This window comes from Saccopteryx leptura, chromosome 8, assembly GCF_036850995.1.
Source record: "Saccopteryx leptura isolate mSacLep1 chromosome 8, mSacLep1_pri_phased_curated, whole genome shotgun sequence".
NCBI lineage: Eukaryota > Metazoa > Chordata > Mammalia > Chiroptera > Emballonuridae > Saccopteryx > Saccopteryx leptura.
The window spans coordinates 36,582,639-36,609,205 of NC_089510.1; the positions used below are offsets into that span (position 1 = coordinate 36,582,639).

The following is a 26,567-nucleotide window of genomic DNA, read 5'->3' on the forward strand; positions in this document are numbered from 1 at the left end:
ATTTTCTGTGAGTGTGCGTGTGTGTGAGTGTGTGTGTGCACCGTATTGTGTATCCACCACCCCAGGTCTCCTCTGTCAGCATTACGCCCCCTCCGCCCTCCTCTGCCTCCCTTCTCCCACCCCTCCCCCGCAACCCCTCGCTGTTGTCCGTGTCCGTGAATTTCTTCTCTTTCCTATTTCTTTTTTGCTCAATCCCTCCACCCCCCTACCCAACCCTCACCCCCCACCACCACCCCACAGCTGTCAGCCTGCTCTCTATCTATGTGTCTGTCACTACTCTGCTTGTTATTTCAGAAATGGCATGATTTTAATCTATTTAAAAGGTGTAATTTATATGGGCTCAGTCAACAGCATTAGACCTGAGTGTTCATCATTGGGTTCTTTTAAATTTTCAAATCAAAACTGATATTATTTTGACCCTGCTCAGGGTCAGGCAGTGTGTCATATGGAGTTTAATATGTCAGAGGAGGATTTGTCAACTTTGAGCCACATGAAACAGATTTTTTGTGACTAAAAATTTTATTTACTTGTGCAGTTCATGTTGCAGAGAGATGCTCATGGGAGTTTGGATAGGGCCAGCATGGGCTGTCCTGGCGGGGTGGGCGTGGGCAGACCTGCGGAGTGGTTCCTCCCCGGGCCTGTAAACACGTTTCAATGGAGCGCCCTTGAGGTGTATACAGAGCCACAAAAATGGCCTCTGTAAGACTAGTACATGTTACAGGTCCTAGGTGTAGACTTCATTTCAGTATTTCTCACAGTTATATTTATTTGTGATGTCGTCTAATTTCTATTAAATATTCAGCCCTCAGATGAATGCTCATTTCTGTAGACTTCATTTCAGTATTTCTCACAATTATATTTATTTGTGATGTCGTCTAATTTCTATTAAATATTCAGCCCTCCAATGAATGCTTATTTCTGTGATGGTTAAGGGTCACAGAATAATGGTAAGAAGGGAAGGATTCTTTTCCATTGCAGATAATGTTAAAGAGCTGACCATTTTTGTACTGCTTAATTAGGAGTTGATTAATTGGAAAACTAGAACGGTTCTTAGAGGTCATCCAGTTCAACCTCTTTGATTTACTGATGGCCAGAAAGGGGAACTCGGTGCATAGCCCACGTCTCTGGACTCTCAAATACACTCGCGTTCCTTTACTAAAAAAAGAGAAAAAAATTAAGATGCACATTTAGCCTAAATCACTTATCCAAAAATACCCATGTCTAAGCCCTGGCTGGAAAAAATACTTATGTCTTAAAGATATTTATCAAAAGTACTCGAATTTGAGTTCGTTATAAACTTGGACTTTTTGGTTCGGTAGCCACAGTTCGCAGGAGCCACTGCCAGCCCGGCATCATTTACTTTTTTACAGAAAATGCCAGCAGCGCATCTGCTTCCTGACCTGTTGTGTCACATGACGGCCTCCACGGGGTATCATTTCTGCATGTAGCTGGCAAAACAAACTATGAATTCTTGTGCTGCTCTCAGCACTAAATCCTGACATCCCAAAATTGATCTACATTAACTCTTGTGTATTTAAAAAATATGTTCTACACAGATTTGATACATGTATAGTACTGATGAACTATAAGAGAAATCTAAAAGAGACATTTGAGACTGCAATACTTTATTCTTTTGTTTTTAATGATACTGCTCTAAATATGTTGGTTGTTAAATAATGAAAACCCTGCCTCCTATAAAATGGGTTCGATCTACCACAGCTCGTGCAGTGTGATAGAAAGAAGGAGTTAGGTAGGAACAAGGTGACCTGGGTGCTAGTCTCTGACTTGCCACTAACATGCTTTCTTCAGTAGGCCAGATTGTTAACCTCAGGAGAACCCGCTGTCCACGTCGGCACTGAGTGTGTGAGTGATATGTGCACTAGGGAGGGCTGGATGATGAGGTGTAGTAGTGCACGAACCATAAATGTCATCCCCCGTCTAACGTCACTCGATGATTTTACTATTGTGGTGTCTTGAGCCAGTGGTATGATGCTGAAAGTAGGTTAATTCTGAAGCCCTAATTTTCTGCCCTTTAGGGAACAGAAAAGTAAATCAAGTTTGAGCCCTCTAGGCAGTCCCAAGGGTTTAGTTGGAAATAGAGTTATTATTGGTGATATTTAATTATACTTATTATTAATGCACATGGAATAAATCCTTAGAGAATGTGTGCTGGAAATTGGCTGTCCTTCAGTGTCGAGTGCAAATCCATTTTACCTGGCCAGGAAAAAAGGAATCGGCTTGAACACTTGAAATCCCCAGTCATTTAACGTGACCTTTTCTTGTTGCGTATTTTCATAGCATCCCTACATGTACTTGTTCGGGTGGTGAACTGTGTACTTTGTGAATTGTCCTGGCTCTTTCCTTCATCCTGTCTCTCACTTACGGGCACATCACTGCTTATTAAAACCTTACTGCGGAGAGTGTAAAAAATATAAGACAATGAAACCATAATCAGGATAAGTGTAGCATGTGTAAGCCACCCCGGGCGAAGATTAGACAGGAATTGTCTGTAACTGATGTCTGTAATAATGATGTTGATGCAACTGAGGCTGCGCAGCTGTGAGTTCCCGACTTCTTTTCAAGTGGAGGACTTCAAGTTCACTACGCTGTCTTTATATCAGCTCGAGTATAATTGGATTGCAATTTATGTTTTTTCAAAATATCAGAAATATTTAGGTGCTGCGTAATCACATCTGAGGTTTAAATGCTAAGCTTATAATCGGTTTTAAGTATTTTCCCCATGCTTTTAAAATCTAAAGTCACTAAACCATTTTGTGAAACTTTTGTGGATCATAAAAAATGATTGCCTGTAGCCTAGAATAAAAAGGTAAAATTTTAAGATAAACCAAGACACCCTACCTCTATCACTTTATCTTTCCACCAAGTTATGTTGTCACGCTCAGACTGAAGCTAGATAATGATTTCTAGTTGTAATAGAAAGGATGATGATAATTAATCCCTAGTATTACATTTTAGTTTCCAGAGGGCTTTTACAAATATACGTATATTTTTGTGTGTGGAACTAATCTTCACAGCAGTCTCAGTGAATTCAGGAGGCCCCAAGTACGTACACGGTAAGGAATTGAAGCCTGACCAACATAAGCAGGAAGGAAAACCCGGTAGTCTTTCCCGCGAGAGCACACTGGCCACCACAGGTTCCGGTTTCAGGCATCTCTGTAGATGGCCCTCATTTGGCTCAGATGCTGAAATTAAAATGCTATCCTGGCCTGACCTGTGGTGGCGCAGTGGATAAAGCGTCGACCTGGAAATGCTGAGGTCGCCGGTTCGAAACCCTGGGCTTGCCTGGTCAAGGCACATATGGGAGTTGATGCTTCCTGCTCCTCCCCCCTTTCTCTCTCTCTGTCTGTCTCTCTCTCTCCCTCTCTGTCTCTCTCTGTCTCTGTCTCTCTCTCTCTCTCTCCCTTTCTCTCTCCTCTCTAAAATGAATAAATAAAATTAAAAAAAAAATGCTATCCTATAAGAAAAGAAAATCGAAAACCTAAGATGGGACTCACCATAAAATTAGAGTTTTTTGTGTGGGTTTTTTGTTTGTTTTGTGTGGGGGTTTTTTCAATAGATCTAATTACAGGGGAGAAAATCTGGTTTATAGTTAGATTTTCAAATACAAGCTCTATAGCACTCAGGCTAATTTGATCTCTTTTCTTAGTTCAAAATAGTTGTTATATAACTTGAGCAAGGCCTTCTGGGATCTTAGATTAGGTTCATTCATTTGATTCTTTTTCCTGTGTTGCTCTCAACGTCCGACTGCATTTTCAGCTCACAGGAGACCAACCAAAGGCAATGAGATTCCGGATTTGGCTCTAACAATTTCAGTGCCAGTCTGATTCCCCTCATTGGAATGTGAATTCATGACTGTGGAGCGCTCTAGTGGTCTCCTGGGGTACAAGACAAAAAACTTGCTCCACAGTTTGGGAGTCGAGTTTAGAAACCCAGAGCGTGTTACTGCCACATTCCTAATGTTGCTCCAGGAGTGAGCTCCCATTATCACTGTCAGATGAGGCTCTCCAAGTGTGTTATGATGATCGTGGAAAATGGAAACTAGCCCCGTGGACTTGTTTTGCAGTGCGTGGGTAGGTTTGTATGTTCAATTACAAACCGAAAGAGAAATGACTTAATTTGTTTGTAGGCGACAAAGCCTTTCTTTTCCCACATTCCCATTAGTTTGTCAGGGAGAAAGAAAAGGAACTGGCTTACTGTCTTGATACCCAACTTGGACATTTTTCCTCTTGAAGCTTTTTCTGTTTCCTGTCCCTAACCACAAGGCTTTCTTTTCTGGGCTCAGATCTACTGGCCTGTCCCAGACAACCACTTTGATTTAACCTTATTGCCAATCCTAACTCTGTCCCCCTGAGTGCTGACCCTGAAGCTGTCTTCGGTCTAGGCCACCAGACAAGGTGTCCTGGGTTAACTCCTGGGTCAGAGCGTGGGGTAGGACTCACTCCTTTTTGTATTTTTCCAAAGTGAGAAGCGGGGGAAGCAGACAGACAGTCTACTGCATGTGCCCAACCGGGATCCACCCGGCATGCCCACCAGGGGGCGACGCTCGGCCCCTCTAGGGCATCGGCTCCACTGCAATCTGAGCCATTCTAGAGCCTGAGTCAGAGGCCATGGAGCCATCCTCAGCACCCAGGCCAACTTTGCTCCAATGGAGCCTTGGCTGCGGGAGGGGAAGAGAGAGAGACAGAGAGGAAGGAGAGGGGGAGGGGTGGAGAAGCAGATGGGCGCTTCTCCTGTGTGCCCTGGCCGGGAATCGAACCCGGAACTCCTGCACGCCAGGCCAATGCTCTACCACTGAGCCAGCTGGCCACGGCCAGTGTAGGACTCACTCTTAACTCCTCTTCCAAACTCTAGCAAGGTCCCATTACTCACCCTTTTCAAATGGAGACAATCTGCAGGGCCCACAGTTACTTCTTGATCTGACAGTAGTTTTAGAGAAGATGACATCTAAATGAGAAGTAGCAGTGCCTCCTTTTCAGTGAGTTATGAGAACTTGCAAAACATTCTCTTTGTTTTGCTCTTAGTCTGCAACCTGACTCGCTTGTTTTCCGTCTCCCAGTCCACCAACCACGCGGACTTGGTGGTTGCCCATGTCTGTCGGCTGGCCTGCCTCTGCCCCCCGGCTCCTGGAAGGCTCGTTTCTGAGCCTCCCCCAGTCCCAGTGTGTGTTCAGTCTGAGCTGCACCCCCCCTTTGCAGTCCCTTTGCAACCATCCCTTGGCTTTTTACTGTGTGTTTACCGATTAGTCTGAAACACACAGGAAAATGAGTAAGCATTGAATAGAAATGAAACCATTGGAAGGCTCGGAAAAAAAACAAAAAATCTAATAGTCCTAGTCAAGGTAGTACTCTTCATTTTAGTTTTTTCAATTACAGGTGACAGTCAACATTATTTTGTACTAGTTTCAGGTGTAGAGCATAGTGATTGGACAATCATATACTTTATCAAGGGAGTATCTTTCCTGGCCTTGAGCCTCTGGAGCAGGCTGGAAACTTGTTTCTCCCTGGTCAGGACACTGATTCGAGGCTATGTGGCAAAATGAAAAGAATTTTAGGGCTGGGCGGCTCCCTTGCAACTAATCTATCCAGTTTCCATCTTTACATGAAGAAACTGAGATCTGTGGTCCCACAATTAGTGAGTTTAAAAGTCATGAGTAGACTCCAGGTGACTCTCTGACTGTGATTTCCATCACCCCGTGATCTTTGTGTGGAAACCAGGTCATCTTTCCCAGTGCGCTTGGCCCTTTGCTGGGTGTCCATGCCTTCTCTTTGACCCCCTTGTTCTACTTTCAATAACTAGTCTTCTAATGTAAGACATCCTTCCTCTTTGCGACGTGCTGTACCATTATTTTCACAAGTTGTGGATTTTTCTGGGAAGAGGAAGAGAAGGAAGAAGTAAATGTTTTTTCTGGAAGGTGCATCTATAATATAGTGATCAGACCTGTGGTGGCGCAGTGGATAAAGCGTCGACCTGGAAACGCTGAGGTCGCCGGTTCGAAACCCTGGGCTTGCCTGGTCAAGGCACATATGGGAGTTGATGCTTCCAGCTCCTCCCCCCTTCTCTCTCTGTCTCTCTCTCCTCTCTCTCCCTCTCTGTCTCTCTCTCTCCCTCTCTCTCTCCTCTCTAAAAAAAAAAAAAAAAAAAAGAATAAATATAATATAGTGATCATACTAGAGAAGTGGATAAGATTCCCCCTGTGATCAGAAGGGACCACTGATGAGTCTGGATAAGAAACCGAATATTTTGAAGCTCGTGACTCTCCAGTAGAGGTCATTTAATTCCCATTGTGAACTCAGATTTGGGCTTCTTTACCTATAGGAGGCTCTGAATTTCAAAGCTACTGCAGAGTCATGAAACGTCATTGGAGTGTCTCTAACCAAATTATCTTTCATTTTGCTTTTCTGTAGCTTTTATTGAAGTTCAAAGTGAAATGTAAAAATAGGCCTTGGCTGGTAGCTCATTGGATAGAGCGTTGGCCCAGTGTATGGACGTCCCAGGTTCAATTCCTGGTCAGGGCACACGGGAGAAGTAACCATCTACTTCTCTCCCTCTTCTCTCCCTCTTCTCCTCCCTCAGCCAGTGGTTCAGTTGTAGCATGGCCCCAAGTGCTGAGGATGGCTTGGTTGGTCTGAGCACAACAGCCTCAGGAGCTAAAAACAGCTCATTAGTTGAGCATCGGCCCTAGATGGGTTGCTAGGTGGATCCCATTTGGGTTGCATGTAGGAGTCTGCCTTACAATCTCCCTGCCTCTCACCTAAAAATAAAATAAAAATATAAAAAGATATACCACCACTGGCATATGTTATGTTAAATATCAAAGTCTAAATATGCTAAAACTATTTGACCTTGGGATAGATACAATTTTAAAAGAGCCTTTTTTCTAATTTTTGATTATTTGCTTGAAAGGGTGTTTGGGAATATTGCCAAATAGTGGGTGTGTGTTTCTTTTAAATAATGATTTCCTTAATCCTGTCCCCACAAAGCCATCTATTATGCAATATTGATGGAAGACCAAGCCCCAAATTATGTTACGATTTATGCTTTACATCCGTCCTTTCATGTAGCTGAAACTATTTCCCACTTGTTTTGTAATTGGAAGCCTGGAGTCAGTCTCTCGAGGGCAAAGATCTTACAAATTCATAGCCCTCCTTTCTCAAGGATGTGTCTAACTAAACCCATTAGAGAGCTAGATTAAAAATGAAGCCTATTCAAGTATATACATGAACACTGAGTTTTTCCCAAACCCTTATTCTCGCTATGTTCTTTTCCTATTACAGCTTTTCTTTTCTTCCTATGTTTTATATATATATATAATATATATTTTCTTATTTCCAATGTCTACCTTCACATCCTCCTCTGAGAAGCACTTTCAGTTTCCTCCAGGGTCCGTTTGCACAGAGTTCATCATGTCAGACCATAATTTTTTGAACCATACTTTTCTCTTTTTTGTCAAAAACAATTTCTATGCCTGTCTTAAGAGATTGGATAGTTTAAAAATGGAAAGGTGCATCTCTTTCCTGCCCAAAAGACCTTCAGCCACTGGAATAAAAAAAAATCCCACTCATGAAACCTGACAACATGCATGTGCTCGTAAATGCTTACTCGACTCAGATCTGCGTATTCTTGTCTTATTTTGAAGTTAAGGGGAAAGAGAGAGTGAGCTCCTAAAGAAATGGGTGTATAAGAAAGGACACAAGCAGTCCGAAACTGTTTGAACCGGGAGCAAGTCTTTGGTGACAACTGTGTTCTTTACTCTTGACAGTCGCGATGAGGGTACAGACGTGTGCTATGAAATGATTTACTGATAATCCAGTTAGAATTAGGGTACCTAAAGCTAAGCTTTCCAAGGAGCCCTGCTGACAATGGTACTTCATTAAGTTATCTCACTAAGCACATTCACCTGATCCTAGAATTTAGCAAATAGAAGAGAGTTTCATTACATACTGGCTACACCAATGTTTGTCAGGTCCTTCCTGAGCGGTCAGTAAGAAGGCGGCTTCTTTATCTGATTAGTCCATCTCGGGGATTGAAAGCAGATGTCCTAGTGATAACTGTAGCTTTAAGAACCACATATTTAATCCTCAGAAGATGAGAAATTTCTTTTGTCATCTTCTTCAGACCAGCTGGCCAAAAGGATCTCAGCTAGATCGCTGGCCACACGTAGAAATTGTGGTCAGTTGGGAAACAGTTTATACAAATTTGTATACACTATCCTCTCCATCAACTTGTCAGATCCAGACATTTAGAAAATGTTACTCCAATGGCCTCTTGGTGTTTAGTATTCTATTAAGAGAGTGACAGGGAGAGGGGGCATCTTAATACTCAGTACTTAATCTATCAAAGCAAATATAAATGTATATGTTTAAAATTATGGGCATTGTTGTATTTTTCCCCCCATCAATACTTTGAAAACTCTGAATGTAACTTCTCCGTTCAGATGGGTCAGACATTTATAAATGTTTCCTTCCAAGAGCAATGTTGGTGCCTTGTGTTTTTGTGTGTAACTATATATGGTTTGTCCTATTTCAGCCATATTTACAGAAGACAAAAACACCACAGCGCCTGCTCATAAGGTTAAAAATGCCCCATCCATTCCCAACACTCCAGAGCCAACAGCAACGCAAGAACCCCTGGTGGGCAGCCAAAAGAGAAAAGCGAGGAAAACCAAGATCACACACCTGGTCAGGACAGCAGATGGCCGGGTGTCACCAGCAGGAGGTACTCTGGGTAAGCAGAGGGAGCACTAGGCAGAGGTAACCAGACCAAACAAACAGCCGACCCCCGTGGGCACTTGGGCTAGCGAGTGACTATCCGCCAATTGTGGGTCGTCACCTAAAATAGGTCTGTTCTGCAGGTGTGGTCACAGTAACATTTTCTCTCTCTGGATCTCCTGGGAGCTAGTTTTCTACAGACTCCCAAATGTACATATTTTAGTCCATGTTTTAAAACCATAGCTCTTTTCTCAAGAGCATATCTTGAATTCCTAGAAACAAAAGGTAAATTTTAGGACTGTCAGCTTCTCCTTTCCTTTCTCAGCGTGCACAAAAAACAGGCTTGGTTAAGTAAATTCCCAAAGATCCTCGACTTTTAAAAATATCAGATGAATCAGTGTTTCTCCATCCACCGCTCCAGTCACTACAAACCAGGTCATCAGGTATTTAAACCAGTGAAGAAAGGCACCTTAGAAAGCATCCAGCACTTCTCCAACGCTGGTCAGACCACCAAGGGAGCTTGAGAATGAATGCTTCTGGATTTCTTGAGTTCCCCGGGCTAATTTTTAACCAACTCTTAACTTACAGTGAATTTCTCCATTTGCAGTGGTCTGTGGTCTCTGTTGTTCCTGGCCGTCTCCATGGCAGCAGAATTGCCTGATGGGCCCAAGCTTAGAGTGAGGTCAGAGAGTGACACTGAGCCTCCTCCCTCCATCTTGGGGGTGCGACACCAGCTAAACATTAGTGGTCATAGCCATTGCCTTTCTGCCTTTGAGCACACCTAGCGTGGTCTGTCAGCCCTGACGGAAGTACCGTCCCCCAATGCTAATCCAGTTTCCAGGAAAAGATCAAGGGCCCATTATGAATTCTCTAAGTATGAAAAAAAAAAATGGGTGTTTTTTGAGAATAAGATTTATAAACATCTGATTTAGGTTATTCTAGTTAATACAGATTCATTGTTTGCTGAGCTAGAATTAGAGGACAGTTAGTGAGTTCTGTGTACTTCTCTTGTCTTGCATATGTAGATTGTTAGAACCGTCAAGCATAGTCAAGATCCCTGATTTTATCTTGTCATATAAGAGGTGAAGCTCAGAGAGGTAGAATTTTGTTTCTGAATGCTTTGAACTACTTCTAAGAAGTAGGGTGAGGAGTAGAATGTAGTTTTCCTGATACTGAGTCCCTCCCTTCTTCCTGTTCCGCTGTGGGTCTGTTCTGTGATTTTCACTTCATAAATGGTTATAGCCTCATTTTGACTTGTAGGGAGAGTGAAAGATTTTAGAAGATATTCTCTTTCATGTAGAAAAGCACATAGCACTTTCATGTTCATTTAACATATGACATTTACTGCCTTTATCGATTATTTTCTATAGTTGAAGTGTGTTTAAAACCATGATAAAAACCTACCCCTCTATAATGGCTACATAATAAAGAACACGCACTCACTTCCAGCAGGCACACTGGCTCTCTGTCTTTCTCTCAGTAGGTCTTCAGAGTGGGAACGCCAACCTGGGACCTCACTGGGACTGGTTAATCTCATTGGGATTAGTGTTGGCCGTCCTAAGTGTTGGTGTCACAGCATTCTGAGTGTCCAGCTTGCCATGGTAGGGCATGCTATGGCTTCCTCAGAAATATTTGGTCAGCTGGGGTTTTAAGGGCCCCTTTACAGCAGCCACAGGCCCCTCTGCAGAAGTCCCTTGGGTTTTATTGTGGCCAAAGCCCATTTTTCCTTCTCCAGGCCTGACCTGTTCCTTGACCGTGACTAAAACACAGCGTCTCTCCTGCCCAGCTTCCGGGCACAGCGTTGCCCACAATTGCGGTTGAGCTTAATTACAGAGTTTTGTGACCGTGGAAGAAGAGATTTCATAAAAGCCTTTAATATTCTGTGGCTGACAAAAGTGAACCGTAAAGAATCTTAATTCATTTCACATTGTCTGGCACGGAGTTTCCTCTGTGTCTTTTCCCGGGAGAGAAGAGAGGGATCCTCCCGTGATGGGTTTCCGTTTCGTTCCAGATGACAAACCAAAGGAACAGCTGCAGAGGAGGCCCCCCAGAGTACCGGCGGGCGGCTGCGGCGAGGAGTGCGCGCACGGCGCCGAGGCCACCCAGACGCGGAGCAGCACGCCCGAGATGCCGGCCGTGTCCGCCTTCTTCAGTCTGGCCGCGCTGGCCGAGGTGGCCGCCATGGAGAACGTGCACAGGTCAGTGGCGGAGAGCCGAGCTCCGACGGGCTTTGCGGATGCAGTTCAGCCGCACGCCTCCCGCGGAACATGGATGGAGAAAGCAACAGGAAGCCAGACTCACCCGTTCGCACGTCACTGGTGATGTTTTTTCACGATGCGTTGGGGTTCATATGTTCTGGAACTAAGAACTCTTGCTTTATGTGAGGTTAGGAAAGTACATGTGCTGATTAGCAGTGTGGGAAAAATATTAGAGAAAATAGCCAGGCTAGTATTTTATTTTGAATATATGATTATGTGGCTAAACTTTTTTTTTTTCTGTAAAAAGTCTGATAGAGCAACAAAGCAGCATTATCTAATCGATATTTAAGCATGAGATTTGGAGTCAGGCCTCCCACATGGGTTTGAGTCCTAGCTGCAGACGGCAAGGTCTTGAGCAAGATCATCCACCTCCGTGCCCTCCATTTTTTCTTCTATAAAATGGGTGTCACTGGCCCTCATTCCATAGACATGTTATGTGGAGTGAGTCTGGGGACCCAGCGCTAGCAGGTGGCAGTGGGCACCAGCAGAAGAAAACGGGGTTGCTTCAGGAAAAAGAGGATCTTGCCATCTGACTCGTGGCAAACACAAGGTCTGGGTTTATCTTCCCCTCTCTGTGTGCTACAAAGTCATTTCTTTCTCTGGGCCTCAGTTTTGTCATCTTGCACTAAACACAGTAATATCCAGGGAGAATCACAGTTACAAGGATCAGCTGAGATCATAGATGTGAAAGCCTCTTGAACTTGGTAAAACCCCACAGAAAGCATATTAAGGTCTAAGTGCATAATTGAGTATTTTGCTACTTAGTGGATCTTTCAGGAAGCTGAAAAAGCCTTTTGTAAATTCGGATATTTCATATTTGTATTCAGAGTGGATTACCCACAGATAAGCTATTTTCTCAGCTTTTCGGTCTTCAGTACAAAGAGCTTGGCTGGCGTCAAGGACAACTTGTCTACCCACCTGGCAGGCTTCAGTCTCCTCCTTCACACCCAGGTGTAGGAGGCCCTGACACAAGCTGGGCTTGCCTCCTGCTCTCCACCTACCTGTCCCATTCCAGTTCCAGGCCTGCCTCGCAGACAGCCTCTACATACTGCCAGCAAGTCCAAGTTCTTTTCATGTCTGCTCCTTAACAGCCTAACAGCACGTGAATGCTAATAGACATTGTTAAAATTTGCTCAGGTCTCTGAGGGAGATAAACGCACAGGCACTTCTCCACTCATGGAGTTTTCCAGTCGAGTACAGAGGACAAACTAATACACATACAGAAACACATGCCTGAGTATTCCTAAGCACCCCCATAAATTGTGGAAATAAGAGGTAATCGGTGGTGAACACACAATACAGGGTATAGATGATGTGTTGTGAAATTATGCACCTGAAACCTGTATGATTTTGTTAACCAGCATACCCCAATAAATTCAATACAAAAGAAAAATCTAGAATATAACTGTTAGACTGAAAAAAAAAAGGTAAGAATTCAGGGCTCAGAAAAGGCTATCACAGAGCCCCCCCTTGCTATTGGCTGTGGTCACACCATTGCTCTTATCACCAAGCCACCATGCTCCTCCCCGCCCTGCTCAGGTGTAATGGCTTGCTCCCGTCCACAGGAGCCAGTTCTTTCTTCCCTCTATTCCTTCTCCTCTCAGGCGACCTGCTGCCCCTCCTCCTTCCGACCCCAGCTCTCTGTCTTCTTCTCTCCCCCTGAAGCCAGAAGCCTCCCTGCTCTCCGTACGCGCTTCTCAAACCAGCTGCCACGTTGGTTTGTAACTTTCTGTCCAGGCTTCTCTCTCCTTCCAGTATATTTTGAAAACAAAGCACTAGTTTTATCCTGCATGTCTCCGGCTGCCTTAGTTACTGTCACATCAGTGGGTAAATAACAGATGAATGAATGGGTGAATGAATAAATGAGGTGTTCTTGAGGTATGATTGCTTAAGTTAGCTAGCAGGCATGGAAAAAGTGGTATAAGTAAAGGTGGTTGGTTTTTTTTAACCTATTAGAAAGAACAATGTTGCTTACTAGATTTCACTATCAACATAACAGATGATGAGTGTTCTTAATATACAGAAAGACAGATTCCCCCTAGGGAACCTTAGCTGTAAGTTTAGCCCCTGCTTGTTAAAGCAGAACTACCAGGCCTTCCTCTACCTATAGACGTAATGAAATTGCACCTGGTTGCACATCAATTATTTATTACTAGGTATCACCTAGGTTCATAATTTAGTGCATAGTCAACAGAGTTAAGGGTAGAAATATATAACCTTCATTCTTGCCACAAGGTATCTTAACATTGGGTTCAAAAACCCAATGTAGAAAGGCAGTTCTAAAAAAATGCAGGAAAAAGGAAGTTTAATAAACCTTTGTGGACAGCCTGTTTATTTACAGAGTGTTATAAGGAGGAAAGTTCATTAAACTTTAATCCTAATATCAACCCTGCTAGGTGCGTCTTTTTAGTCACATTTTAATGTCCGCTCAAATGGTGAATTAACTTGCCAAGAGCATGCGGCCAAAGTGAGTTAAGATTTGAACCCAAGTCCCTGAACTGCAGTGTCTTTGCCTTGGCTCCAGAGTGCTGCTTTAGCAAGCATTGTCACCTCGAGGAAAGTCAAGAAGCCTCTCCCTGACCTCCCCCAGGAACCAGAGCCATCAGTTAGTCGCAGCCATGTCATTTGCTCCCATCATGCTTCTGGTTTCTTTTTCCATTAAGTTGGATTTTTCACCCCAATTTCTCCCCCTCTTGCTGTTTTCTTTTTTTACATTGGACTTTTTATTTCTTACTTTACTTACTTTTTTCTTTTTCTAATACTTATTAAAATTCTTCTCGTTTTATAATATTATTACATATTCAGTCATAAAGGTAAAAATAATTTCCATTTCATCTTTCTTGAACAGAGTTGAACATGTTGAACAGTTGATTCTTCCAGCATCCCCACATGAATAGACGAGTTAGTCCAGAAGTTTTATTATAACACGTGGTTTGTTTTTCTGAAGTGCTAATAATCTCTTAGGCTAAGTGATCATTGGATTCTGATGTCCCCAAATTTTGGCATTCGTCTGCATTTTTCTTTCTTTTCTTTGCATCAAAAGAAAGGAATTGGATATAGTTATGGAGCAGATGTAACTTGAATTTTAAAATAGCACTTTTTGTTCTATGTAATCTGAAGAAGATACTGTATGGAAACCTTCAAACCAATGGAAACATTGCGGCTACACTGTGTGTTTTAAGCACAGTGCTGTGCACTGCAAACCACTGTAGGCCAGTGCAGAGCGCGTGCGTCGTGTGGGCGTGGTAAGCCTGCTGGGAAGTGTCAAGGAAGTGCCCAGTCCAATCCTTATAGAATGAATAGCCCTGTAGAAATTACCAAGAATTTTGAACAGTTTATTCTAATTATGAAAGAAGTCATACTTTGTCCTACTGATTCAACAAAAGCTGAATGACAAATCAGCTATGTTTGATATAATGCCAATCCAAGTGATGGGAATTTCTATGAATTTTCTAGTCTTGCCTAGAATTCTCTCTCCATGTGTGTTGATTTTGGCCCAAATTGACTGGATTTTCTCACACTCTAAAATCCAGTCAGTACAGTACTTGCCTTTTTCCCTATGCAAACTCTGTCCATATGCCTGTGAACCCTTTCTTAAGTTAGGAGGGTTTCGGAGTTTTTATTTTTTGAGTCATAGTATACCTCTTTCTCCTCAAGGACCATTGCTTTCATTCGCCTTCAGTTTTAAATTGGGTTCATTATTATACAACTTAAGAAACGAGCCTGGAGGTTATCAATTCGAATAGGAAAGTTTCCCCCTCAGGCAAGTCAAGAAAAGGAATGTGTCATTTTTTAGTACTGTATCTGTGGATCAAGAGGAAGATTTATTTTCCTAGAACCTTACTTAGTCCTTGACTTCAAGTTTCCCACTTCTTAAGGAATTTCCCAAATCTGTTGTCACTCCAGATTCTACACAGTAGAGGTAGCCATTTGGGGACAGAATATGGTTTTGAGTAGTGGGAGGGGAATTGAATTAAGAAATTCTTTTAAAAAAAAACATATATATGGAAAGAAAGAAGCTGTAAGGACAAAATTGGGTTTTAATTAAACAGTATAAGTAACAAGTCAGCAGCAGCTATTAAACAAATGTTTAGAAAGCTATTTGTTATTAATCATCTTCACCTATTTTGGATAACATAGTCTGAATAAGTAATTTCTTTTGTTTCTGCTTTCTCTTGCTCCCCAGAGGTCAGAGGTCAACTCCGCTCACCCGCGACGGACAGCCAAAAGAGATGCCACAGGCTCCTGTACTTATTTCCTGCGCTGACCAGTGAAGCGCCCTTTAATTGTAAAACATTGTGCTTTACCTACTACCCTAGCCTTGTCTTTACCTAGGGATGCTAGCGAGTCCATGTGGTGGGAGAATAGACTGCAGACCAGCGCTTGTTGCCCGACATGGCCCAGATCCCCTTGAAGCAGAAGGTAGCCTCTTGGGCCCATTTGTTCTTTCGGAACCCAGAGTCTTTGAGGGTGTTATCTGTCTGAGAATGAGTAGAAACGGAATGATCCTGGAGCTTTGCTTTCTGTTGAAGGCTGTTGATGGTAATAGGTGGTCACTTGGTAAAAGGCTGCCTTTACTATAGCTCATCCAGCATCTCTTTTACCAATCAGAGAGTGTGAAACTAGTTTCATATATTACCTAGTTACTCTTTCAAAACAAAAACAAACAAACAAAAAAAAAAAAACAAAAAAAAGAAAAACTGACGCACTGCACTAGTTATTATTAGATATTCTTAGTCTTTTTTGTACATGGAGATTTAAGTTCTAAGAAGGTTTATATAATAGGTTATACCTACATTTATATTGTAGAATAATATTGAAAGCCTGTCCTGAGGCTCTCACGCATCTCAGGCAGGCAGATGTACCATTGTTAGTGGTGTATGCTCGGCCTCGTGGTCCATATATTCTGCACTTTTATATTTGCCACCAGAGCGGTAGTTTGCTGGCAAAAAAAAAAAAATAAAGAAAGAAAGAAAAGAAAAAAAATTACCATTCTTACAAGCTCAATTTTTTTCTTAGCCTTGAGTGACCAAGAAGAATTTGCTTGGGGCAAATTGTGGCAAATATTTTCCCAGACAGGGGAAGAGTCCTGCAGATTACAGATTACTGATGTTTTCATGCCTTGAGGATTCTTTTATTTTTACACAGGGGTCTAAGTGACCAATGGATCGTTCATACAAACAAACAAAAAAAAAAGAGAGAAAAAATATTATTCAGAAGTGACCTTAGTATTACTTCACTATTCTGAACACATTGAAGACACTCACGTCATGTGGACTTTGAACCACAGACTTTTTCCATCCTCCCAGACTGGACGGGGAGCATTCGCTATGCACAGCCTCACTGGCACGGCAGGCTGTTGGAGCCATTTTGAGTTTGTGTTGTTAGGAGGTATTTTGTAAATGATAAGGGAGGCGTGCCTGGCCAGAGTGGGACTCTCCGTCATAGATCCACCTGCAAGTTTCTGTTTCCCTTTTGTGTTTTGTTGTTTTTGAACATAAAACCCACCACATTCGCCAGTGCCAAGTGGATCAACTGGCTTAGAACATTCAACATATGGACTTAACCACCTGACATTCAGTGTCTTGTTTCCTAGCAACAGATGCAAAGTGACAAATCAAAATTAGTCAGAGGCTACAGAATTTACAGGGTATTTGTTCCATAGCACAAAGTATTTCCCCACTCTTGCATCGCAGCACAAACTACCAAATTTCAATTATTGGATTCCAGCAATAATTTTTATTGGTTTTCAAACTGGTGGAATTTTGATAGTGTTAGTTCAAGTTTGAAGCTTTTGAATTAGATCTCCAAATGATGACAGTTTACAAGGTTTTATCTAGCTTTCTTATTTATACTTGACTGAATCATAATGATAATTTTTTTTTCTAATCGTAATTTGACCTAATAGCCATATAAAAAAAAATGATTCTATTAGTACTGACTAGGTTTAGCTTTTCGTGGTTGTAGATATTACTTCAGTTCCGGTGCTGGAAAATATGTACAACGTACTAACAGAATTGAAGAAGAATGTATAGAGAGACTTTTTTCTAAGCAGGTAAAGAGGGCAGCAGAGCATTGGTATGATATTCTCAAAAATGCATACTCATCGTACTTGCAGAGGAGGAAGGGATTAGTAAGCAAGACTAATCGGAGCTCAAAGCTTAAGCCCATTCACATAGAAATAAATCAGGTGAGCAGCCCCAGATTGCAGCATAATGTTTTTACTACGATGCTGTTTTATTAATATTTTCTAAACTCTCAAAACACAAACTGAATGTTTGGAAATTGCTGGGTCCCAGTGTTGGTGGCTGTTGGGAGTTCTTGGACCACTTGCTAGCAGTGATTTTAACATTATTATTAGCTAAAATCCAAAAAATTAAAAAAAAAAAAAACCAACAACAAAAATTGTACGGTGCAGAACATGCACCTTGACAATGGTACTAACTTGTTATTCCGTAGGACTCGTTAGAATAGATCTATTTTTGCCAGAGCACCCTCCTTCAGTCCTCTGATCGCATTTCACTAGAGATCCTCAAGAGATTGCTGTATATTCATGGGACCTTTTTTTAAAAAGAAGCAAAACAAAAGATTGCTTTTTTCTATGTGATTAATATCTTACTTGATCTGCTTTTCCTAAACCTCAGTGGCTTTTCCCTTAGGCAGGGGCGGTAGTGGGAGGGGCGGCCTACTGAACATGACTGTTTTCAGATACTTTAAAAAAAAAAACACTTTTTGTAGAAATGCTTAATTATTAAGCGCTTAGGCACTGAGAGTAGCAGAAATCCTGCAAAGCTTTATAGTCCTTTAGAGTTAGACACTCGCCTTGTCGTCCCTCTGAGTGCAAATCTTGATTTCAATAATCGTGCTTTTTCTCATGCCCTGAATCCGCTGGGAAGGGGTGTTGGTATTTTCAGGTAACAACATTTGTTAGCACAACTATTTCAGACAAATGTGTCATCCTCCCCTTTTCCTCATTTATCATCATCATTGCATTTCTCTCATTCTTCTTTATTTTTGGAAAATTGTATTGCTGTAGTGTGTACCCTTAACCCACCAACGAATACCATCTATACTAACATTTGTCCCACAAGCATCCTCAAGAGAATAAGTTGTTGCACCTTATGTATAATCTCAAGCAAACCAAAATATGATGCTCTTCTGCTTTGTTTTATTCTAAATTGTTGTATCATATCTTTCTGAAACCATTCTGAATTTAGTTGAAATTATCAATATTTATACTTTTAACCTTAATTTCTGGATTCAAACCTGTATATAAATCTTTTGGGGGAAAAAAAAAATTGTCCTAGCCCTTCTCTGTTATGCTGGAAGTGGATAATTTAGTCTCAAATGGAGACACAGTACTGTTCCAGTTTCCTTTAGCCTTTTATTTATTTAGTTATTCTGGGTATTTCCTATGTAATTTTGAAGTGTGTAGAGTATATTATAGTAACTGAAGCTGCAGCTCGAAGAAGCTGAGTGAAAGAAAAAATACTGTAAGACATCCTTTTTGAGTTTTTACTTGTTTGGATACTGTAATGAGATTAGGAAAAGGAAAAAATGTCCCACCGCGACATCGAAGATACAGGTTCTTACCCCCTAATTAGGTTAGCTTTCAGATTTTTATATCAAAAGTGTTAATTCGTGAAAACCCTTTTTAAAGGATAGATCATACTGTTGTAATTCTGACAGTCTGATGTCAGAAATATATTTATTATATCCTGTTAGATGAGCTTTCTACCAATGCCATCTCAAAGCCGAAATGCTGACATCATTCCCACGTTATCATTGATACCCTAGTTCCTGCCATTAAAACTGCTGGAGGGAAGAAAAGTGATGGAACACTATAAACAATGAGCATCTGAACTGGTCTGGCTGTTTAGAATCCAAGATGTCTAATCCTGTCGTTTTCTTAGTAAGTCAGATGCTACTCTGTCTAAGTCATAAAATTTTGTTTGCACTCTGCAGTCTTTGGCTCATTATATGACAATGTTTGCACCTGTATAAAAGCTCAAGCAAATTATAAATTGTTACAGAACCAGGTGGAGGCTGAAAACTGAATGACACGTTTTGTTTATACAGTCTGTGTGGGGGAGGGGAGGGACGGGAAATGTCCGACAGCTCCGTTCCAGGTTTGGTGTTTGGCATTAATGTGAAGCAGTGGGACCATGCTGCCTGCTAAACTACTGTCTGAATCTTAAGTGTTCTGGAGACCAGCAGCTGGAGGCTGGAGCCGGCATCCATGCACCAGGGAAAAGTGTCACCTCTGCACGGAGGGCAAGCAAGGAGGACTCGAGAGGCCCGGAGTCCTCACCCGCCAAGGGAGCGTGTGGTGCATGCGACACTGTGGAAGAGATTCACCTTCGATTGCACTGCTCCACAGAGCCCTCAGATACGGCCAATTCTAATGGGCTACCTCGGCTTTAAAAGTTCATTTCATTAAGTCCTGTTTCAAAGATTTGTCTGTTTTTGCTTCTACCTTCAGTGCCACTATTTTCCACTGCAGTGTTTTGACTTCACAAACCGCCTTCTCCAGAGAGAACAGTGTATTGCTGAAAATGGGCAGTAGAAGCAAATGCAGTTATTACATGTGACCTATAAAGTATTCAGAGTGACTGCTAGGTGGAAATTAAGTTGTAGCTTTCCCCGCATAGGAACTTGTTTTGCACCTTATGAAGAGTGTACTAATTGTTAATTAGATGCTGTTTTTATTTATACAAGCATTCCCAAAGAATTAGATTTGGATTTTGTTTTTGAGTTTTGGGATTCTTAAAAATTATCTTACTTAGATCACTAACATTATACTTAAAGTGAAAAAGAAAGAGTTTTGTTCAGTTCATCTTACCAGATATGTCAGGTGAAGTATTCAGGGTTCGATGGACTGCTTTGCTTTAGTTTAGAAGTGATAGTGAAGTTATCATACTCCATAAAAATGACCTTGTCCTTTTCACTGGGGACATTATCTTCCTTACATTTCAGAACAAAGAAGCAGCAAAAGAGGAAATAACAAAACCAATATATCTGATTTCACAATACACCTCCATCTGCTCATCCTATGCTTTTCTTTAAAAAAGACACATTTTCTTCAAAGAAAATGTTTCCTCTCCTGACCAAATTTTATCTGTGGTGGTATGATTTATATTAATAAATTAAAAGAGGAAACCTTGCACTTAAAAGTTCTATGGCCACTATTTTCTTGTTGCAGTCAGTGGTCAAAATGATCCTGCCCTCAGTTTGATTTTTATGCACAGAATTAGTTTTTGTGAACATAACTACTACTTCCAAAGATTTCCTAATAACTTAGGCCAGAGCTGGTTACTGAGTAACAAAAGCCTAATTCAATGCCTCCAAACCCTCCACCCACACTGCAAATCTTACCTCACAAGCTCAAAATCACAGATGCACGCATGCTCCACAAACGAACACAGCCCTCTTTGTGGCCCCCGAGAGGCTGGCTCGTGGCCCCCCGACACCTCGGATCAGTGCCTCTGGCTCTGAGAGGGGCAGACCCGGGGGAAGGGAAGGTGCATGATCTGGAGCTCAGCACATGCTCAGCAACATTTTTCTTATTTCATTAGCACTAAACAAGTCTCTTGCTCTCAGGAATTTATCAAAGAGAATAAAAACCACCTGAGATTCCACATGCCAGATTATGAACTTGTCTCATGGGTTTGAATTGCTTACTTGTCATAAATTAACCACAGCTTCATTTGACCACCAGGTCTTGAAAGTCTGTAGACAATTTCAGCATGACCTAATCGCTCATTTTATTTTATTTTATTTTTTCTTTCTTTTTCTCTTTTTTTTTTCTTTTTTGCTTTCAGAAATTGGCTTGGTTCTCTTTAGAGTTGGTGTAAACATGCCATGTAATAAATGATTTCTACTTAATGGTACAACAGAATTATTGCTTTCTTAGATGTATGTGTAGTAAAAGTCAATATACACATTTATATAATTTCTTTCTTCAAAATCTTATACTTAATTTGATATTTCTAAAAATTGCACATGTAAGTCATGTGTATAACATGCTAAAGTACTTTAACTGTGATCTTAAAACTGAATAAAAATATTTAATAAAAATTTGAAATATTTTAAAGACATTCAAATGTATTTCTTTGTGTTCACCCTACTGACCACTGAGTATGTGCCTTCAATACACCATGTTCTCTAAAATAGAGAAAATACTCTCATCAGAGGAGCCTATTTCAGAATGTCAAATGATGGGCTCCCCTAAGCCGTGGGGCTCAGATTCACCATGGTCTGAGCAGCCTCAGTGTGCGGAGCAGAAATCAGCCGGACGAAGGAAGAGGTGTCTTAGTCTGCTACTCGGGTCAAGCCTTTCTGAGCCATCTCCCGGAGAAAAGCGTGCCCTGACTATAGAACAACTGATGCAAATGATATTAAGACTAACCTCAACTATAAACTCAGATTTCAGATTTGCTGAATACAGTGTTTCTGAACCTTAGGACCTTGGATATGTTTTTTTTTTTATTTGAAAGAACACACAAAGCATAAATACATATTCATTATATAAGCAAGCATTGCATTCAGACAGACTTGGCTTTGTATTCTGCTCCACCCACCAGCTTACCACTGGGGTTTTTAACCTCTCTGAACCATACTTCATCTAAATCATGGTGTGGATAATACCTCCTCACACCATCGCGGAGATGAAAGGAATAGATACGAAAATGTTGGCATCGGGCCCGTAATGGAGATGCTCATTAAACAGTCATTGTTGATTTTATTTTGATTTCATCAGGTATGTTTAAGTACCTGTATATTAAAAAGAAAAACTAGAACTTTCTCTGAAATGATGATGCGTTAGCGGTAAGCTGTTTTAGGAGCTGAAATGGTGTGGAAATCGCTGAAGTCACCTAGCTAACTCAGTATGTAGCATCAGAAGATTTTCCTATAAAATTAGTCTGCCTACTGAATTCAACTTCCTTTGGATTACTCAGGCAAATGTGGGGGGGTGGACTCCAAACCAAAAATATAAATGCTGTTAGATAAAACAGGTGACAGAATGTACATGTATGTGGTTTTATGGAGCTATGTATATTAAAGTTACATCTTTTCAGGCAGGACATGAAATCCTTCAGATTTCATGCATACTGAAAGGACATAAAACTGAATTATAATTTATCAGAAACCTTTCCATCTCTTGAAATTATGGAAAAATATATGCAAAAGTAGGCCATCCTTGTACCCATCACTTACCTTCCACAAATAACATTTTCTTAATTCCTGTTTCATTTCTATTTTGCCCATTTTCCTCCATTTCATCCCCCAACCTCAAATATATCCCTAAAGTGTGATATCATATATAAATACTTCCAAAGTGGCCTTTAAAAACAAATCTTTTCATATGAACAATTTTCATTTTTATGTATCTTCACAATTCCAAAAGTGTGTCTATTTCCTGTCTAAAGCAAAAGGAATTTCATGAGCCATAAGAACAGCAGTGCCGGAGTGAAGATTATTTGGAAAATACTTTTAATTGAATATGTCCATGTTGGGCAGATAAAATATATTATGCTCACTTTGTTAAAGATGGCGCTGCCCACGTGGAGGCCGTCACCCAGGTGATATTAAAGTATGTTGAGGGCAAGCTGTGGGCAGGCAGGATCCTTGTAGCCTGGGGCTTGGTTTTAGGACTAAGCCTTTCCCACCCTTTTTGATGTGAAGGTAGTACAATCCCATCATGTACTCAGATAAGTGACTTTGTATTAGAGACTTCCTTATTTTGTATATTGGATTAAAGGTTTTGATTTCTACACTATAAAATGAGGGCAGAACAGGAGCTTGCTCTCTGGGTTCCTGAAATTAGCATTAGAGAGCAGAGCAGAGAAAGGCCATGTAGGGGAGGCCAGAAGAAGCAGCCAAGATGCCGGAGTGTTGAGTGAGAAGCCAGTTTGTGCAGAGTTTGTGCAGGGAGAAGGAAGGAGATGGGGAACAGAGGTGAATAAGTCTGGTGAGCTAGAAACCTTTGATTCTAGGAAACTCGGATAAGTCAGTAGCTTTGTGAGCACTGAATGTGAGTGGGTTTTGGAGCCCAGTGTGTGTTTTTTCTTGCCCGCCGGGTGCAAGCTAGGATTAAAGATAATGGCCCACCAGTTTTTGGCTCCATTGTTTCTTTACCGACTGTCCGAATCCAATGCGAACCTGCATAGGCCAGGCGGCTGTGATGGTGGCCGTGGATACAGGCTTTACAGTCCATATTTACCTTTTTTCACCCACAGGTTTCCAAAGAGATTTAACTTGATCAAACGAAGCCCTTTCTTAGCATGTCATTCTTTTTATGATCTTTTCTCCAGACTTAACGTCTAAAAGGGCCAAAGTGCTAAAACTTTTATGATTTTTGTATTAAACTTTTATATGGCCTTTCCACTTTTCCCTCCAGCCCTGTTCCCACTGTTGTCTTCCTCCCCTGACTTGCAAGAGTGAAATATATTGTAGGGCAGTGGTCCCCAACCTTTCTTGGGCCACGGACCAGTTTAATGTCAGAAAATATTTTCACAGACCGGCCTTTAGTGTGGGACGGATAAATGTATCACGTGACTGAGACAAGCTCAAGAGTGAGTGTTGGGCAGATAAATTATGCTCACTTTGTTAAAGATAGCGCTGCCTAAGAGGAGGCCTTCGCCCAGGTGATATTAATGTGTGTTGGGGCGGGCTATGGGCAGGCAGAATCCTTGTAGCCTGGGGCTTGGTTTTGGGATTAAGCCTTTCCCACCCTTTTTGATGTGGGGTGGTACAATCCCATCATGCCTCAGATAAGTGACTTTGTATTAGAGACTTCCCTATTTTGTATATTGGATTAAAGGTTTGGATTTCTACACTATAAAATAGGGGCAGAACGGGAGCTTGCTCTCTTGGTTCCTGAGATTAATATTAGAGGAGAGAGCAGAGAGGAGAGCAGAAAGAGGCCACGTGGAGGAGGCCAGGAGAAGCAGCCAAGATGGCGGAGTGTTGAGTGAGAAGTCAGTTTGTGCAGAGTTTGTGCAGGGAGAAGGAAGGAGATGGGGAACAGAGGTGAACAAGGCTGGTGAGATACAGACCTTTGATTCTAGGAAACTCGGATAAGTCAGTAGCTTTGTGAGCACTGAATGTGAGTGGGTTTTGGAGCCCAGTGTGTGATTTTACTTGCCCGCCGGGTGAAAGCTAGGATTAAAGATAATGGCCCACCAGTTTTTGGCTCCGTTGTTTCTTTACCGACTGTCCGAATCCAATGCGAACCTGCATGTGCCGGGAAGCTGTGATGGTGGCCGTGGCTACTGGCTTTACAGTGAGTCTTAGACAGATGTAACAGAGGGAATCTGGTCATTTTTTTAAAATAAAACATCATTCAGATTTAAATATAAATAAAACAGAAATAATGTAAGTTATTTATTCTTTCTCTGTGGACCGGTACCAAATGGCCCATGGACCAGTACTAGCCCGGGGGTTGGGGACCACTGCTGTAGGAGACAGGCGGGGACAGAATTTTAGATGACCTCTGGAAAGCTGGTGCCAGAGGTTTTTTTAATCTGCAATTCTGGGTTAACAAGCCAGAAATTAAAGCATAAAATGAAATTTCTTGCTGGAAGAGAGAAAAATCACAATGTTTCCTTTAAGGCCCACCCCCCTTAGAGATCCCCGACCCGAGGGAAGTTTACAGAAGGGCACTTTGTCTCAGGAGCACGTATTGCAGAGTCAAGAGAAAAATGTGAATATTGGAAGTGTTGGGGGTGATGGAGGATGAAAGGGAAAAAGGGAAACTTCATACAAATATGCCGTTAAACTTTGGTGTTGAAAGTCAAAATGCTTTTAAAGCCAGCATGAAAATATTTTCAAGAAATATATTCAAGTAGAATGGGTTTTTTTTTTTTCCCTATCCTTTTCTACTATTGGGCATGATATCAGCAGTGCTTCTGGAAGGCAAATTAGATAAAATTAGCATCTTCCAGAAGTGTAAGCACTGAAAAAATATACAAACAATAGAAATATAATACTAGGTAGATACAAAAATAGGTAATGAGTTACCATCTAATTTGAAACATTAAAATATATTTACTAGGAAGGCAGTATGGATAGTAATTAAAAAATTTTTTTTCTAAGATCTATAATCCTTGAGATAAATATTGGAGAAGTTTAGACATTTTATAAAATAATTTAAAATTTTTACTCCTCCCATAGTAGATTTTGGCTTGGGTCTTTATAGCAGTATATTAAAACTGTAAGAACAACATTCTGTCCATGAGTCCTTGAAAATCGAAATCCCTTTGGTGAATGGAAGCATATACAATGTTGATGCTGGCTGCATCTACATTAAACCTGTATTATATAGTAAAATCAAAACTGTATTGTTAGAATAAAATTGCTGAAGAACTGTCTGGTTCTACTTCTCTATTTCAAAGCCCATGAAAATACTTGACCTCCCTGGCTTTGACTCCAGAGGAGTTCTGCTAACCGTACTGCAAGTCCACTGAACCGCTCACGCCTTGCTCCTCGAAGCATACACTCATTCAGCAAGTCTGCACCGAGCGCCTATGAAGTACCAACAAGACAGCCTTTGCGGCTCAGAGATTCTCCATTAAATACGATATAGATGTGGTTGGGCAAAGAAATCGAAGGCTGTCAGGAGTTACATATAAATTTATATGAAACTTGATAGTCGGCATTTTGGAAGACTTTATGAAGTGGGTATGTATTACTGTGGTACTTTGAAAGAGTTTTATTTTAAAAGTCTCATACAGAGATCTTGGCACAAGAAAAGATGGTGCTGCTAAGACAGTCGCAGATGTCCGAGACTTACAAAATGTCTAGAAAGAGGTCTTTGGGGACGATTGTGGCGCAAGTCAATGTACGCGTCCTTCATGCATGTCCTGGGGGTTGGAACATCCAGGCGAAGGTGAATCCAGGACTGATGTCGTGCAGTTGATAAGAACAGACTTGGCATGACCCTAGGAAAATTGTAGGGTCAAGCAGCACAGTTTGAGCATTTGGTTATTATGGTAGCCAGATAGGTGACTTTCTTCAGATTAGTCCCAACCTTTGCATATTGCTGAAATTTAATTTTTTCAATCTTGGCATTTTTCTTCAACGATGACACACCCTCTTCCAGATCCTCCAAAAGCTGTTTTAAATTTCTCTCTGTGCTTTATTTTTTTTTCTCCAGTGCGAATAACAGGTTGTTGTTTTTTTGTATTTTTCTGAAGCTGGAAACGGGGAGAGACAGTCAGACTCCCGCATGCGCCCGACCGGGATCCACCCGGCACGCCCACCAGGGGCGACGCTCTGCCCACCAGGGGGCGATGCTCTGCACCTCCGGGGCGTCACTCTGCTGCGACCAGAGCCACTCTAGCGCCTGGGGCAGCGGCCAAGGAGCCATCCCCAGCGCCCAGGCCATCTTTGCTCCAATGGAGCCTTGGCTGTGGGAGGGCAAGAGAGAGACAGAGAGGAAGGGGGGGGGTGGAGAAGCAAATGGGCGCTTCTCTTATGTGCCCAGGCCGGGAATCGAACCCGGGTCCCCTGCACGCCAGGCCGACACTCTACCGCTGAGCCAACCGGCCAGGGCCCTTAACTGAGGTTTTTATGGCAG

At 41.7% G+C, this 26,567-nt stretch overlaps 1 protein-coding gene across 12 annotated transcripts in view; it reads left to right on the forward strand.

Moving 5' to 3' along the window:
• The window catches only part of BBX (BBX high mobility group box domain containing), a 290,697-nt gene extending 270,441 nt beyond the window's left edge, over positions 1-20,256 (forward strand). For 8 of the 12 annotated variants that reach the window (XM_066347880.1, XM_066347881.1, XM_066347876.1 and 5 more), the window contains 3 exons: positions 8,548-8,745; positions 10,741-11,047; positions 15,174-15,295. In XM_066347880.1, the coding sequence (XP_066203977.1) occupies positions 8,548-8,745; positions 10,741-11,047; position 15,174 (506 nt within the window). In that variant the 3' untranslated portion in view covers positions 15,175-15,295. Of the gene's footprint in view, positions 1-8,547; positions 8,746-10,740; positions 11,048-15,173 lie in introns of all 12 variants that reach the window. The other 4 variants (XM_066347885.1, XM_066347888.1, XM_066347886.1 and 1 more) reach the window with 3 other exon arrangements.
• Positions 20,257-26,567: the final 6,311 nt, after the last annotated feature.